The 18391-nt window shown below is 43.8% G+C and overlaps 1 protein-coding gene across 1 annotated transcript in view; it reads right to left on the bottom strand.

Moving 5' to 3' along the window:
* Positions 1 to 630: 630 nt before the first annotated feature.
* Positions 631 to 18391, bottom strand: part of xbp1 (X-box binding protein 1) — a 28619-nt gene continuing 10858 nt past the window's right edge. The window contains 6 exon segments of the mRNA XM_033043095.1: positions 631 to 1743; positions 3769 to 3876; positions 3879 to 3932; positions 7125 to 7244; positions 8288 to 8384; positions 9023 to 9233. Of these exon segments, the coding sequence (XP_032898986.1) occupies positions 1192 to 1743; positions 3769 to 3876; positions 3879 to 3932; positions 7125 to 7244; positions 8288 to 8384; positions 9023 to 9216 (1125 nt within the window). The 5' untranslated portion in view covers positions 9217 to 9233 and the 3' untranslated portion in view covers positions 631 to 1191.

Here is an 18391-nt window from a genome sequence, read left to right as displayed (position 1 = left end):
GTTGCCACCTTATAGCGCTGGAGACCCGCGTTCAATCCCAACAGTTTGTGGGTCTTCTCCGAGCTCTTCCGTTTCCTCTCACACTATGAAGCCGTATAGAGATGTAGGTAAATTGGTTTGGTAAATGTAAAAATTGGCTGTAGTGTGTGTAGCACAGTTTTAATAGGCAAGGATCGCTGCGGACCAAAGGGCCTGTTTCCATGCTGTACCTCCAAACGAAATAAACTAAGATGCTCTCTTTCCCAGACACTTGGACATTTAAATGAATATGAAAGGATCAGCAAACCAGAGACCTTAGATGGGGCATCTTAGTCAGCAGACATACTGGGCTAAGGGGCCTGTGTGTGTTATGTATAGCTGCATGACTCTAAAGACAGACTGTTATAGCATACAGATGCCAATATCCAATTCCAAACCTGCCACACACTGCAATGGATACCAGAGACTTTGCTTTGACAACAGAAGGAAAAGGTGGGGTAGCTAAGGGTGGGCTTTAAGGAAAGAAAAAGTGGGCTGAAACAGGTGATATTCCCTGGGTTCCCGGTTAGATTGTCACTACACAGTGGTGCATTAATAAATAGACCAGAACATTAGCCATTCATTGCACTTTTTTTTTTAAATTGCACAAGATTTAAATATTAAAATTGAGAAAGCATCTTTAATTACATCCAGGCAACGGCAAAAAGAAACACAGGCTGTCATATGCATTTACATGGTAAATGACAGCAGATCTAGTATAGTATGCAACTCTATACAAGCAGGTACTATATTTTGAAAGGGAGGGAAATGAACCATCTGCAGTACTTTGTCACACTCCAATATGTCTAATTGATGACAAGTTTTAGACACAAAGCAATGATTACTCAACATCGACATCAGTTATCCATATACAAGGTATACAACGATTGCAAATGATAAAAGTTATTATATTAACAATTTTCCAATGAGAATCCTTTTGGTGGCATCTTCAGAAGTGATGGTCGAAATATTACTAGATTTCACAATTTGCCTTAAAGACAAATTCACCTAAAGAATGGAGTTTTATGGTTACACAAGGTTCAGATAGCTTTCATGCTACCGTGCAAACAAGGCAGCTTGCTAGCCACATCCTAGCCATAGCACGCAACCTGCCTTGAACTCAAGACCAAATACAGCTCCAGCTGAATAATGTTTGAGGAGCGACCATGTTTATCAAACTGCAATTAATTGGGGAAAGAGTTCGCTAGTGAAAGCATCTTCCCAGCTGTTGCCCAGAGTTAGTGGGGAGGACATGTCACTTAGAGGGGACGAGGATCCTTCATAGTCAGAATCGTGATAATCTAAGGGACACAAGGGCTTTTCTTGACACTGCCTGGATGAAAGGTTGTTTGCAAGTCGCAGTTCAGCGATGAGCTTATCTTCCAAAGGTTCCTCTTTGAGCTCCATTGGCAAAGGGGCTTCTTCTGCAATTACTTCATTGGTGCCACCAAAAGATGCTTGCTCAATTTTGACGCCAGTTTCACTGCTCTGGACAAGGCTGGCCTCGGCCAATGGCTTGTGGTAGAAGTGGTCAGAGTGGATCATTTCATTAATGGCTTCCAGCTTTGTTGATGGGGCCCCCAGAGACACAGAGGTGGAGGCTGGTAAGGAACCAACATTTTCACCGTAGGCACATTCTCCCAGCTCAAAGGGCCTGCACCCTTCAGTGAATCGGAGCAAGGTTTCTGGGTCAAAATAGTCCAGAATGCCCAGGAAGAGATCAGACTGCAAGGAAATAAAAATCGGTTAGATTTCTGGAATAGACTTTAAACTGACCATTAGATCTGTCTAAATACTGTACAACAGTATACCCAGGAATATAAAATGAAAGGAAGCTGCTGAATAATTGCACTTAGTGTCTTATTACATATTAAATATGTCAACCTCATTGATGAGTTTCTCATGGTAGGGGAAAGGAGATTTTAAAAGTTCATACACATGATGACTTCAGTGTTATTGTTTACACTTAACCATAAATAATTTGAGACCAATTCATGCATGCTACAGAGAGCAATAAACAAATTAAAAATTAGGCTTTTAACCAGTTAGATTCTATCCAAACTAAGGCCAGCTTCTTTCAGATAGGGGCTTTTGGTTCTTAAGTTTTAAGAATTAAAATCATGTCAGTCTAGCCTGAAAAAAAATGGAAATGTAGTCCTACCGAGTTAAAACAGAGTAGTCAGAACAGAACCACGTTCAAGATCAAGATCCAATACAAATTGAATGCAACTCTGACCTTTTGACTCCAAAACCAAATCAGAATTCCATCGACTAGACTTTGTCCTATTTGGGCAAGGATATTTGCCACATTGATATGTGGACAGTCCCTTCTGCAAGTTGGTTAATTACAGCAAGTGCATATAAGTATATTATCCAGGCTCCAAGTAATGCATAAAAAGTGCATAGTGATCCTAACTTGCAATTAGACCCAATATGGCTGGTTCCCTGATGCCAATTCTCCATAATTGGACCAGGAAATAAAGTCTTGCAACTCCCTTTGGCAGAAGCTATAAAAACCCTCAAATTCCCATTGTACAGCCTGGCTCCTTACACATTATCAAGCCATTTCCTTAAACCAAATGCTCCATTGTTGCTCACGGTTCTTTGGCCAATAGCACCTTGGACTACCTTAGATTGGACTTTGTTGACTTTACCTTGCACTAAATGTTATTCCCTTATCATGTCCTATATGCACTGTAAATGGCTCAATTGTAATCACATGGTCTTTCCCCTGACTGGATAATGTGCAACAAGAGGATTTCAGTATAGGAGTAAAGAGGTTCTTGTGCAGTTGTATAGGGCTCTGGTGAGACCACATCTGGAGTATTGTGTACAGTTTTGGTCTCTTAATTTGAAGAAGGACATCCTTGTGATTGAGGCAGTGCAGTGTAGGTTCACGAGATTGATCCCTGGGATGGCGGGACAGTCATATGAGGAAAGATTGATAAGACTAGGCTTGTATTCACTAGAGTTTAGAAGGATGAGGGGGTATCTTATAGAAACATATAAAATTATAAAAGGACTGGACAAGCTAGATGCAGGAAAAATGTTCCCAATGTTGGGCGAGTCCAGAACCAGGGGCCAAAGTCTGAGAATAAAGGGGAGGTCATTTAAGACCGAGGTGAGAAAAAAAAGTTTTCACCCAGAGAGTTGTGAATTTGTGGAATTCCCTGCCACAGAGGGCAGTGGGGGCCAAGTCACTGGATGGATTTAAGAGAGAGTTAGATAGGCTAGTGGAATCAAGAGATATGGGGAGAATGCAGGCACGGGTTATTGATTGGGGACGATCAGCCATGATCACAATGAATGGCAGTGCTGGCTCGAAGGGCTGAATGGCCTTCGCCTGCACCTATTTTTTATGTTTCTATGTTTCTAAAAGCTTTTCACTGAACCTCGGAACACGTGACAGTAAAATGAACTGAATGGCAGCCTTCTATTTTCCACTTCCAAAATTAGCAACAAAGTACGAATTATCCCCACTGTGAGAGGATGTTTATTACATGGGTCACATTTAGCCTCTGAAATAATTGCTATCATTACTTTCCCTGCATTAGAAAGCTGCTCAGAAGAATAAAACATTTTATTAAAATATTGTTTTGGTTGGACAAATATTTAGACAGAGATGGCTTACAAAAATGCCCAGGATAATACACCCATATGCCCATGCTTTAAGGCATTGAGATTTGGGGCATTTTAATATCAATTACACCCAGCAATCGTGTTGCCCACCTGAGTCAACCCAAGACTTACCTCAGAGTCTGAAGAGTCAATGCTGTCAGTATCCATGTGGAAGTTATCAGCCTGGCCAGCGGCTGGGCCTGCACCTGCTGCAGAGGCACACGTAGTCTGAGTACTGCGGACTCAGCGGACCCGGCCGCCAGGCTCATTTCATCCACCCTGGCCTGTAGAAGTACCTGCACACAAGAAAGGACAACATCTTAACAACCAGCTTTCGTTATGGCAATCCCAAAAAAATCTCAACCACCTTGTGGAAAATTAAAATTTGCTGCCAAAGTACACAAGGGTGTATTAGGACTGGGAACTAAATTAATGGGCAAAAATAGAGAGATTTTGTTTGAGAGATTGAGATGCAAGAGGTTTAGGCAAATGTATGAATCTTGTTCCTTTAGTTGTGGTTATAGTCACCACAAAGTAGAATAATGAATAGGGATATGATCCTTAACCAAGGCATCCCAAAGCACAGTTTTTGGCTGATCAGAATAGGTTATTTAACACTTCTGCTCATGCAGTGTGCCATTGGATTGCTGGTTTCAAATGATTTGTTCTCATTATTGTTCAGTAGAAATGTTATACCCACAATGGTGAACAAATAGTGGCCCTAGACTCGCCCAAAGTTGTCTTGGCTAACCTGCAGTCCTCTTAACAACTTGCACAGATAGGAATAGATCGGGTAGATGCACAGTCTTTTACCCAGAGTAAGGGGAAAATGAAGAACTAGAGGACATAGGGTTAAGGTGATATGGGAAAAATTCAATAGGAATCTGAGGGGTATCATTTTCAAGAGAGGGTGGCAGGTATGGATTGAGCTGCCAGGGGAGATACAGTAGTTGCAGCAGATGCTAGAACCACATTCAAAATATATTTTGATAAGTACCTGGCTAGGAAACGTTTAGAGAGATATGGGCCAAACATGAACAGATGGGACTAATGTAGATGGTGTTCCTTGGTTGGCACGGACAAGATGTGCCAAAGAGTTGGTTTCCATGCTGCATGACAACATTTAGTCTCATCTAAGATCTATACATTCCTTTTGACACTCTGTATCTAATACTCTAGTGGGCGTAGAACAACACTTTAGTTCAATGGTCTCCAAGCAATCAATTTTAAATATCTATCATATCTATCATATATAACCAGAACTATCATCTTGTTTGTATATTCGTTTGTAACTATATATGTTTCCAAAACTCCACTAAAAACGGTACACGATAGCGCAACAATTTTAGCCCACCTTACTCACTATTGTCCTGTGATGTGCCTTAGCCAAGTTTCATTCAGATTGATGTTATATTTTTCAAGTTATTGACATTTGAAACTTATATTAACGTAAAACAGCACCCCCACTTGCTGGCCGTGTCTGCGCAATTGGGGGAGGCCCGTCAGCCGCGTCACAATTGAAAATGGCAGCAGTGATGTAAAATGATGTTGTCTCCCAGCTCGCGCAGTGGGCCCAGTATCCACGCGTGCACAGTTGGGGCCATTCTCGTTTTCAGAGCAACATTTTTGTTTTTTTGCGTGTAATTGCCTGGCCCCACAACATGGACCTAATGGCTCCACGGGTAAGTTTTGTTCTATTTTACAAACGACTCCACGGGTCCTCTATACACTTTAACTTAATTTAACTTGGAACGCGGCAGTCGCGCCTGCGCAGTGCGGGCCCGTCATCAGCCTATGCACAGTTTGGTGGAATATTGCGTTGGGGGAACGGGACCCAACTTGGTCTAGTTTGTCATAAAAATGGCTACACATGTGCGCGCACACACAATGCAGTTTTGAAAATATTAGGCACTGACATTAAAATATAACAATTTCTGAGGATTTTCATGTTTTGAATGGAATGAATGTTGTTAGGACTTTGGGACACCTAAACCACCAACCTTATTGGGAAAAATATACGGTCAGAAGATCAAAGCCCATCTGGCATATAGAATGTGTAGGAAGGAACTGCAGATGCTGGTTTAAACTGAAGATAGACACAACCTGCTGGAATAACAGCGTCTCTGGAGAGATGGAATGGGTGACTTTTCAAGTCGAGAACTCTGAAGGGGGGGGTCAAGACCAGAAATCTCACCCATTCCTTCTCTCCAGAGATGCTGCCCATCCCGCTGAGTTACTCCGGCATTTTGTACCTATCTTTGGCATGTGGAATGGCCTATCAGAAAGATACCACGATGGAGTTGACAGGCTAAAAGAGTTTGCAGGAAAATCAGCCATGATTGAAAGACAGGGTAGACTTAATGGGCCAAATGGCCTAATTCTTCTTCTATCACTGTTATTGTTATAACTACATGGTTATTAACACAACCCAAACTATAATGCTGTTATTACTACATTGTTACAACTGACCAAAACATTGATCAACTTTCTTACCATCTATTTTGTCAAAGTTGCTGGGACGTAATCAATATTTCAACCAGATTGGTCCAAAACCATTGACTTTTAAAAGGAACTTAAACGGTAGTTTATGCAAATGATGCACTTAGAAAGATGGCATGAAGCCAAACCACAGGAACGAAACACACAATTAGACTCAAACACGGATATGCAAATCCCAGCTTCCTGGTTGCCACAGATCACCTGTCCTATTGACAGTTATTAAATTTCAGTAACTTATTTGACCATCTCTTCAGAATGGAGGCAGCTAAAGACCCACCTCCTTTGGACCAGATGCAGCTGAATGAGAGGTCAAGGTCATAGTGTGATACAGTGGGAACAGGCCCTTCGGCCCAACTTGCCCACATATCCCAGCTAGTCACACCTGCCTGCATTTGGCCCATATTCCTCCAAACCTGTCCTATCCATGTATCTGTCTAACTGTTTCTTAAACGTTGATATAATCCCCACCTCAACTACCTCCTCTGGCAGCTTGTTCCATACACCCACCACCCTTTGTGTAAAAAAGTTACCCCTCAGATTCCTATTAAATCTTTTCCCCTTCAACTTGAACCCATGTCCTCGATTCCCCAACTCTGGGCAAGAGTTTCTGTGCATCTACCCGATCTATTCCTCTCACGATTTTATATCTCTCCAAGATCACCCCTCATCCTCCTGCGCTCCAAGGAATAGAGACCCAGCCTACTCAACCTCTCCCTATAGCTCAGACCCTCTAGTCCTGGCAACACCCTCATAAATCTTCTCTGAACCCTTTCAAGCTTGACATCTTTCCTATAACACGGTGCCCAGCACTGAACACAATATTCCAAATGCGGTCTCACCAACGTCTTATGCAACTGCAACATGACCTTGCAACTTCTATACCCATCTTCTTCCAACACTGGGCCACAGCACCCCATGCAATAAGCTCCAGCTACACCTGAAGTAGGAACCAGGCAGGGGCTGCCAGCTGGTACAGAAGCTCTAAGTACCTTCTCTTTTTCTGTATCCAGAGCTTCCATCCCCAGCCTCTGTCGGAGTTCCTGATTCTCTGTCATTAGGCTGTGGGTCTTCTCATGCAGAAGTCTGTTCTCAATTTGTAGTTTCTGATTCTGTAAAGACAAAAAGTAATGACAGATCAAATCAAAAAAAATCACACTATGAGCAGCCTTAAGAAGTGTGTGACTTTTAGGTTTCAGAAGCCTTGATCAGAACTCATTCAAATATGACTACATTAGAATTGGGGTCACCCGTACAACCCCAATAGACCTTAAAACGCTGGTGTGTGTAGGAAGGAACTGCAGATGTGGATTCAAACCAAAGATAAAACACAAAAAGCTGGAGTAACTCAGCGGGTTAGTCAGCATTTCCAGAGAAAAGGAATGGGTGATGTTTCAGGTCTGAAGAACGGTCTCGACCCGAAACATCACCAATTCCTTTTCTCCAGAGATGCCGTCTGACCCGTTGAGTTAGCCATAGTGATACAGCGTGGAAATATTCCCTTCAGCACAACATGTCCCAGCTGTCTGCCTTTGGTCCATACCCCTCCAAACTTGTCCTGTCCATCTACCCGTTTCTTAAACATTGGGCTAGTCCCAGCCTTAACTACCTCCTCTGGCAGCTTGTTCCATACACCCACCACCCTTTGTGTGAAAAAGATACCCCTCAGATTCCTGTGTGAAAAAGATACCCCTCAGATTCCTATTAAATCTTTTCCCCTTCACCTTGACCCCGTGTCCTCTGGTCCTCGATTCCCTCCCAACTCTGGGCAAGAGACTGTGCATCTACCCGATCTATTCCTCACAATTGTATACCTCCTCTGGCAGCTTGTTCCATACACCCACCACCCTTTGTGTGTGAAAAAGTCACCCCTCAGATTCCCATTAAATCTTTTCCCCAGTTACTCCAGCTTTTTGTGTGTGTTAAACGTCAGCGAATTTTAAACCGAAGTTAAACCACAACTGACAAACACAAGTGGCGAAAGAGAGTATTTTTAAACCCATGAACTGGAGCGGGGTGTGTATGTGTGTGTGTGTGCGTGTGTGTATGTGTGTGTGTGTACACACTGTGTAGCGTGTCGCTGGGCGGCGGGGGGGAGTGGGCAGCCCCCTGAGAGCCACTGTGGACGGTAGCGACAGTAGTGCTGAGCCCTCACCTCCGACTCCATCTCCGACACCTGATCCTCCAGCTCGGACATGCGAGCTTTTTTCCTGTCCCGGGCTGTCTGCGCCGCCACTCGGTTTTTCAGCTTCCTTTTTACAGAGGGGAACAACAAAACTATCATCAACTTTGTGTGTGTGTGTGTGTGTGTGTGTGTGTGTGTGTGTGTGTGGGGGGGGGGGGAGGGAGAAACAAAAATACGAATCGCTCGGGGGAAAAAACGCTTAATACGTCTTAAGAATCGGTTGGCAAGGATACAATTCTGGAGACGCCGGTGGGACAACGGAGGCAGACATGGTTTGAGAGGGCGTTGTTGCCACGCAGGCAGACATGGTGTAGTTTAGAGATACAGCGCAGAAACAGGCCCTTCGGCCCACCGAGTCCATACCGACCAGCGATCCCCGCACATTAACACTAACTATCCCGTCTGTACGGACAGCAGCCGTAGTAGGGATCGAACCCGAGGCAAAATGCTGGACTAACCCAGCGGGACATGTAGCATCGCTGGAGGCAAGGAATGGAGTCGAGACCCTTCTTCAGGCCAAGTCTAGCAGGAAAGCGGTGACTTTAGCCAGGATCGTCTAGCAATTGGGCGAGACACGGCATAGATGTAAATGTTGGTACTATAAATGTAAATTGTCCCTAGTGTGTGTGAGTGTTGGTCGGCACGGACCTGGTGGGCCGAAGGGCCTGTTTCCGCGCTGTATCTATAGACTGGGAAGAAGCTTACCTGCGCATCGCCTTCTCCTCGGGGCTGAGGTGTGTGAGCCGCTGCCGTTTGCGTTGCGTGTGGCTGATAGCGGGCGAGGGGGCGAGTAGTGGGCCACCCTGTGCCGGGTAAACCAGCGACATATGCCGCCCCACATCCAGCCCCGTCGGCTGCTCTCCCGGGATAAGCAGCAGCTTGGAGCTGACCGCCACCATGCTGCACTGGCCTGGTCGTGGGGGTAAGGCTGCGATCCGGAGCTCCTTGAGCCGATCACTCACAGATTATCCGCACTCACTCTGCTCTCGCCCCCTGCTCCTCGGGCAATTTTAACCAACGTGTTTCAAGACCATTGGAGCAAACAGCCGGCGCTCCACCCACATTCAGATACAATGATGAAAGCACAGGCTCAGCTGGCGTCAGACTTTGTTTGTCCAAGTGCTGTAGCCTCGACACCGGCATATGGCTGCAATACACACGAACACATCCTCCCTGCGTCTGACATTGTTTATTTGTGTGTGTGCAAACTGGGAAGATCCTGCTTTACACCGAAGCTTGACACAAAATGCTGGACAAAACTCAGGCAGCGACTGACTCACTGAGTTAACCATATAACCATATAACAATTACAGTACGGGAACAGGCCATCTGCTTCACTGCAGCACTTTTGTGCCTATCTTCTTTCTATTTATTTGTGTGTCCTCGCACACATAGATATATCTAAATAGTAAAAATGTATAATTTCAGCTGTGCAGTGAAAAATAATGAGAAATTTATACATTTGATTTGTGCAAATGTGTCAGATCGATAACTACCTGGTCTACATATAATGGTATGTTTTTATATATATTAATTTATTATTTTAATATAGTAGCAATGTTACAAAATTTTGAGATTTAAAAAATCAAGTCTGCAATTTATCCCATCAGATAAAGCATAAACATAAGTTTAATTTGACACCTAATTCACTTTCATATCTCAAGTATTTAAAAAGTTATGGCCATTTTCATACTGGGAAATGAGCATCTTGTTCCCTATTGATTTTCTATGGACATAACAAAAAAGCTGTGATCGTGAACAGTCAAAAGCCCATAACTTTCTTAAAAATTAAGAGAACTGAATGAAATTTTCAGTTATCATAGATTGAAGCATTCTGAAACAAATATAAAATTATCTTGCTTGGATGACCTGAAATTAAAGCATATAATTAGTTAGTTACCTAATTGTAGCTAATTTCAGACTTCAATTACTAGATCTAAACATCTATCCATTTCTTAATAAATGATTAACATTTTTAAATAGCCTAAATGTCCAAATAATATTCACAAATAATTCACAATAAAACATGATTTTTAAATCTCATTTACATTAATTTATAGACCAAATGGAAGGAATTTAGTGTTTAATTGCTGTAAATTAAAGTCCATTTAAATCAGCTTTCTAGTGGGTTCCTGTGAACGCGCTGGTTTAGAACGTTCACATTGCGGTAGATTTGTGCCCCAAATGTCCAGAAAAATACTGCGGGATATAATGGGCCCAAAATGAGCTACTCGCAACATTAAACTTTGTATAAAGGGATCTTTAGAAGCCCTTTTTAATGTAAAAATATACAGCCTACCTTCTGCTATTTGCTTTATGAGACCCTGCGGTTGCTGGTGTTCGCGGGTTTAGAGATTGATTTTTAAACTACTATAACTATTATACGTGGCCTTTAAAACTAATAATAGCTTTTGCGACGGGGTCTTCCAGCGATTTTTCGTTAATAATTAACTAGGCTGAACATCTTCGATTTGAACAGCCTAGAGAAAATCGCGTTTTAAACCCGCCCCCCTCTAAACGGCGCCAAAATCGCGCACACCCGCAGCAACAGATTTTCAGCGACGCTTCAGGTAGGCTTTGCAACATACCTAAATATAGAACTTTTATATAAAGACGCAGCATAGAAACATATACATTTATATATAGAACAGATTGTTATCGATCTAACGCATTTACACATCAAATGTATAAATATATCATAATTTTGTATTTGTTATAATTATATATATATATATGTGTGTGTGTGTGTGTGTGTGTACGAGTCGTGAAGCAGCACTTAATCCAAATGGTACACTTATGTTAATGCCCTTTTAAAACACAACTGCCGAATATATGTATATATATATTATCTATATATATACATATATATATATATACAGATATACACATAAAAACAAACAATAATAGTGCAAACAGAAAAAAAAATGATGCCCCCAATGTGTAGTTCAGAGCTTATTTGGAGGTTGTGTTGAAAAGGTCACGTTTATCCACATGATACTGCGTCTGCCATGCAACTGCCCACTCAACCCAACCTATCCAAGTCACCCTGCAGCCTCATAGCATCCTCCTCGTAGCTCACACTGCCACCCAGCTTTGTGTCATCTGCAACATCATTGGAGATGTTACATTTAAATCCTCTGCCTAAATCGTTAATATATATTGTAAACAGCTGGGGTCCCCGCACCCAGTGGCGGACTGAGTCTAAAAATATTGGTTGCCAGGAGACAAAGGGGGCCCACTTCATCAGGGGCCCACTTGATATAGGGGGCCCACTTCATCAGGGGCCCACTTGATATAGGGGGCCCACTTCATCAGGGGCCCACTTGCCATCAGTCAAGCTGACACCCTGGCCAGTTCGCCACTGTCCGCACCGAGCCTTGCGGCACCCCACTAGTCACTGCCTGCCATTCTGAAAAGGATACGTTAATTCCTACTCTTTGCTCCCTGTCCGCCAACCAGTTCTCTATCCATGTCAATTCCCTACCCCCAATACCATGTGCTCTAATTTTACACACTAATCTCTTGTGTGGGACCTAGTCAAAGGCTTTTTGAAAGTCCAGATACACCACATCAGCTGGCTCTCCCTTATATCCATTCTACTTGTTACATCCTCAAAAAATTCCAGATGATTCGTCAAGCATGATTTCCCTTTCATAAAACCATGCTGACTTTGACCGATCCTGTCGCTGCTTTCCAAATGCGCTGCTATAACATCTTTAATGGTTGACTCCAGCAACTTCCCCACTACCGATATCAGGCTTTCTAATCCACGCGTTATTTGTGGGAGAACATCTGAGCACGCGGACAAAACTCACACGGTCACAGGGGGCACATGCAAGCTTTACACAGACAGCACCCAAGATCAGGATCGAACCCAGGTCTCTGGTGCTATGAGGCAGCAGCTCTACCATCTGTGTCAGTGTGCTGCCCTCTGTGAGCTTCATTAAATCTACTAACTGCCTCTGGTATTGGGTATATCCTTTCTATATCCCCCATGATATAAAACATCTCAATCATGACCCCTCTTGACCACTTTGACTGCAAGGAAAACAGACCTAGTCTCTCCAGTCGCCCAGCAATAGTCAGTCACTCTGCAACTGGGGTCACCCAGGCATAATGCTGCACCATGGACAACCGTGGAGAGTGTGCCATTTAGGTATGGAAGGATAAGGTGTGAAAACAACAGATCAAAGCAGACGATGATAAGGAAATGTAGAATGAGTCATTTTCAGCTGGGGAAAGTGACAATGAAGCATACAATCAGTAAAATTTACAATCAGTAAAGTTTAATCAGGAGGATAGTGAAACTAGTCGAAGAACGAGGATGTTGGAGGGGCGGAGAGAGAGGGAAAGCAAGGGTCATTTGAAGTTAGAGAAATCAATATTCATACCACTGGGTTGTAAGTTGCCCAAGTGAAAAATAAGGTGCTGTTCCTCCTGCAACTGTGGCTCTGAGTCTGAGCCCTTCACTGTGGAAACGGGGGTCAAACAGGGATGCATCATCGCACCCACCCTGTTTATCATCTTCATTGCTGCCAAACATCACCGCATTGGTGAAGAGTTGCCACAAGGGGATCCCAATCCTCTACAGAACTGACGGTGGGCTCCACAACCTTAATAGGTTGAAGGCCAAGAACAAAGTCAGTAACACCGCCATCATGGAGCTGCGGTACGCGGACGACTGGTTCCATTGCAACACACTCTGTAGAAGACCTCCAGGGCATCCTGAATGCCTTTGCCAAGGCATACAGAGCCATGGGCCTAGCCTTAAACATCAAGAAGACCCAGGTCCTACATCAACCTCCACCCAACCAGCCGTCTACCCAGCCCACTATAAAAGTGGACGACACCACTCTTAAAAACGTTGACCACTTCCCCTACCTTGGCAGCATTCTTTCCTCAAAAGCTGACATCGACTCGGAGGCCAACCATCGCCTGAGTTGTACCAGCGGAGCCTACACCAGACTCAGGAAAAGAGTCTTTGAAGAGCGAGACCTAAAGGCTCAAACAAAACTGCTGGTCTACAGAACCATTGTCCTCCCCACCCTGTTGTATGGAGCCGAGTCATAGACCACCTACAGCAGGCACCTGAGAGCCCAGGAACAATACCATCAAAGATCCTTACGAAATATTCTGAGGAGCAGCTGGGAGGACAAATGCACCAACATCAGCCTTTTGGAGAAAGCCAACATGATCAGCATCACCACCACAATAATGCAGCAGCAACTTCGATGGACTGGCCATGTCATGCACACGTCCAACACACGTCTCCCTAAACAGATCCTGTACTCTCAATTGAAGGAATGACGGCGAGCCCCCGGCGGGCCAAGGACAACATCAAAACCAGTCTGAAGATATTCCACATCACATCGAGCAACTGGGAGCACACTGCACTGGACAGGCGCTCCTGGAGGAAATCCGTGCAGGAAGGAGCTGGATGTCACGGAATGGAACTACGCCGTGTCGCAGAGACAAAGCGACAGCACTGTAAGGAGAGAGAGAAGGGGGCTCGACGACTACCAACCACCGCCAGTCATCACCGCCCACGTTGCACCAAGGTGTGTGGATCATGGATCAGCCTCTACAGACATCTGCAGACTCACAAATAGACGACCCTATGGAGAGGAGAGGACAGTCATACTCGTTTCGAGTGACCACCGATGATGATGATGGCGGGTGATCGTTGGTCAGTGTAGACTCAGCAGCGCTGTAACTCCAAACTAAACTAAACCAATGCCAGTTGTAGAGAATTGCTCAAGAAATATATTACTCTGCACTACACACGCTGAGTAAATTCCTAAAGTGTATGCCATTTACATACTCTTTTAAATAATCATATTTTACACTATAAATCTACAGTTTAAGAATAAACAGTTTTAATGTAATAAATCCAATCAAACCCTCTTTCAAAGTGGATCCTTATCAGCCTATAACTGCACTCCCCCTATGGATACAAATAGACAAACTGAAACATTTATATTCATGTTGATTTTGATAAAACTTGAAATCAAATTCAAACTTACATTTTATAAAAATTGTATGAAATTGCAAAGAATCCTGAGAAAATTCTGCCTGTTGCATGAGCAAACTCCAGATGCATAATTCTAGTTTAAAGATGCAGCGCAGACACAGGCACTTTGGCCCACCGAGTCCACACTGATCAGCGATCCCCGCACACTAACACTATGCTGCACACACTAGGGAAAATTTACATTTATGCCAAGCCAATTAACTTACAAACCTGTACGTCTTTTAAGTATGGAAGGAAACCAAAGTACTCAGAGAAAGCCCACGTAGGTCACTGACAGAACATACAAACTCCGTACAGACAGCACCCATAGTCAGGATCAAACTCGGGTCTCTGGCGCTGTAAGGTAGCAGCTCTACCGCTGCACCGCTGTGCTACTCTTAAACACCAGATAAATAACAGTTTAAAACACACAGTATTAGCATTACTTCCCTGTTTTATATTATGCCTCAAATGAGCTAATATTATCCTGAAGATAGATCCAAAAAGCTGGAGTAACTCAGGGGAACAGGCAGCATCTCTGGAGAAAAGGAACGGGCAACATTTTGGGTCGAGACCCTTCTTCAGATCCTATATGCCTCCTGAGACAACTATTTGTCCTGCACTGCTATCGCTAAGGGTCTTTGGATGATCATTTCAAAGTCAGTCTGTTCCTCCATACCTATCAATATCTCTGTACTCATTACATATTCCTCTCCTTCTTGCAACCAGTGCCACCCACCCCATTGCATTATTGCACACTTCCCCGGATTACATTTCACTTGCTATTTTCCTGCCCAACTGATTCATCGTCCATGCATTATAAACCTTTCCTCGTCACTGTCAACAACACAGATATGTAATATATCATCTGCAGACTTCTTTATTAGGCCCAAAGGTAGACAAAAATGCTGGAGAAACTCAGCGGGTGAGGCAGCATCTATGGAGCGAAGGAAATAGGCTATGTTTCGGGCCGAGACCCTTCTTCAGACCCCTTTATTAGTCCCGATATTTTTAGAACTGAATCATTTATATATATGTTTTACTGCTTGGTAACTGTCAGCCAGTCACAATAAACCTGTCAAACTTTGCTTCCTGATACTGAGCTGATTTGGGATCCAATTACTTAAATGAGGACAACCATGTTGTACAGGTGGAAGAATGCAGCCCCCATCGTCCCAGTGACCCAGTTTCATTCTGAATCTCTGCTGCTGTCTGTGTGCAGTTGCACCTTCTCCCTGTGACAGCGTGGGTTTCAATAGACAATAGACAATAGGTGCAGGAGTAGGCCATTCGGCCCTTCGAGCCAGCACCGCCATTCAATGTGATCATGGCTGATCATCCCCAGTCAGTACCCCGTTCCTGCCTTCTCCCCATATCCCCTGACTCCGATATTTTTAAGAGCCCTATCTAGCCCTGTCTTGAAAGCATCCAGAGAACCGGCCTCCACCGCCCTCTGAGGCAGAGAATTACACACTCACCACTCTCTGTAAGCATTAGCATTGGATTAAAGAATGCTATTTTAGCATTGCTGTTGCCTCCACATCCCAGAGACATGCAGGTTCGTGGGTTTAATTGGGCACTGTAAATTGTCTCAAGTCTAATTGGGTGGTAGAATTGATGGGAATATGCAGAGAACAAGTTACAGGGAGATTGATGAGGGAATCAAATTGATGGGATTGCTCTGTCACCTGGCATAGACTCAACAGGCTGATTGATTAGCCTTCAATGTGAGAAGGGATATGAAATATCCTCCTTCCCCAGACCACATTTGATTTAACTTATCTGACCAGCCAATGTATAGATGGCCCATAATTGTACCAATAATTTATATGACTTTTCACTAGAAGAAAAGGGGATTTATTATGGTTCTTCAAATCTCCCACAATATTGTTACCAATAAGATTCATTTTAAACAGAGTTACTGCTAAACACAAGAACCTCATATATCTTTCTGTGTTTATTGTTACCGTATCCTGTGAGCCCCAGGTGGAGGTTGTATTTTGCAATTTTAACAAAGTGTATCACGTTGGTTCAGTGGTAGATTTGCTGCCTTACAGACCAGAGACCCGGGTTCGATCCTGACCACCGGTGCTGTCTGTACGGAGTTTGTACGTTCTCCCCCGTAACCTGCGTGAGTTTTCTCTGAGTGCCCCGGTTTCCTCCCACACTCCAAAGATGTACATTTCTGTAGGTTAATTGGCTTTGGTAAAATAGTAAATTGTCTCTAGTGTGTGTAGGGTAGTGCTAGCTTACGGGGCTCGCTGGTCGGCACAGACTTGGTGGGTTAACGGACCTGTTTCCACTGTATCTCCAAACAAAACTAAACTTTCAACAGCCCAATTGAAAGAGGCACGGAGTTAAATGCACAGGTTCTTTTGAGGCAATTCTGTGAGTTTGGAATCAGAGATGTCTATTTATAGAATTTGTTTTTATCAAGCTCCTAGCTCATCAGGATTTCCTAAAGCGATCTGTATTGAATTAAATATTTTAAAGTGTGATCACCATAGCTTTGTGGAGAAATACAATTGTCAAAGCTTAACAATGTTTCGGAAATAGAACAATTATTTAAAAATTTACGGCCGAGTGATAAATGTCAATCAGGAGAATAATATTGAAAAATAACATGGCATCTCTAATGACTATTTAATTAGTGAAGGTACAAGGCAGTGTTTAACACTGGATGGTACTGAAGCACAATCAGAGCGGTTGCTGCCTTATAACACTCATGACCTGGCTCCAACCTGGGCTCCAATTCAGTCTATTTAAGAAGGAACTGCAGATGCTGGAAAATCGAAGATAGACAAAAATGCTGGAGAAACTCAGTACGTGGGGCAGCATCTATGGAGCGAAAGAAATAGGCAACACTTTGGCCTTCACTCCATAGATGCTGCCTCACCCGCTGAGTTTCTCCAGCATTTTTGTCCAATTCAGTCTGTGTTCAGTTTGCACATTCTCTCCATGACCATGTAAGTTTCCCCCAGGAGCTCCAGGTACATCACATATATCAAAGACATGGGGTAGGGTCATTGGGCATTGCAATTTGCTCCTGGTCTGATAGTCAATGGTTGAATCAGAGCGAGCTGATGAGATTAGAATTCATGGGAAGTTAGTAGTGTAATGGGATTGCTCTGTAAACCAGGTTAGTTTGTCCCCCCAGATCCTGACCAACTTTTACCACTGTACCATCGAAAGCATCCTGACCACCTGCTTCACGGTATGGTACAGCAGCTGCACCGTAGCTGACAGGAAGGCACTACAATGGGTGGTGAAAACCGCTCATCGGTGCCCCGCTCCCTGCCATGGATGCCCTCCACCGAAAACGGTGTCTGAGACGGGCCGGGAAGATCATCAAAGACCCCTCCCACCCTAACCATGGACTGTTTGCCCTCCTCCCATCAGGGAGGCGGTACAGAAGCCTCAGGTCTCATACAAGTAGGATGAGGAACAGCTTCTACAACAACACTATCACATTGCTGAACTCGGAGTCCCGCCGATAGATTTCTCCAGTCTCTCCGTCCACATTGTTTGCTTATTCTGTATTTTTATTTCTATATTGCACTATTACTACGGACAGACGCTAAACTGCATTTCGTTGTACCCATACTTGTATCTGTGCAATGACAATAAAGTTGAATTGAATTGAATTGAATTTAGTTTAGATTAGAGATGCAGTGAAGAAACAGGCCCTTGAGCCCACCGAGTCCCCCCCGATCCCCGCACATTAACACCATCCTACACACACTGGGAACAATTTACAATTATACCAAGCCAATTAACCTACAAACCTGTACGTCTTTGGAGAAAACTCACACAGTCACTGGAATTACGTACAAACTCCGTACGTAGAAACATAGAAAATAGGTGCTGGAGGAGGCCATTCGGCCCTTCGAGCCAGCACTGCCATTCATTGTGATAATGGCTGATCGTCCCCAATCAATAACCCGTGCCTACCTTCTCCCCATATCCCGTGATTCCACTAGCCCCTAGAGCTCGATCTAACTCCATCCAGTGATTTGGCCTCCACTGCCCTCTGTGGCAGGGAATTCCACAAATGAACAGACAGC

Source organism: Amblyraja radiata, chromosome 25 (assembly GCF_010909765.2).
Source record: "Amblyraja radiata isolate CabotCenter1 chromosome 25, sAmbRad1.1.pri, whole genome shotgun sequence".
In the NCBI taxonomy this organism is placed as follows: domain Eukaryota; kingdom Metazoa; phylum Chordata; class Chondrichthyes; order Rajiformes; family Rajidae; genus Amblyraja; species Amblyraja radiata.
The sequence above is the reverse complement of the archived record's forward strand: the minus strand, read 5'-3'. Positions and strand labels throughout refer to the sequence as shown.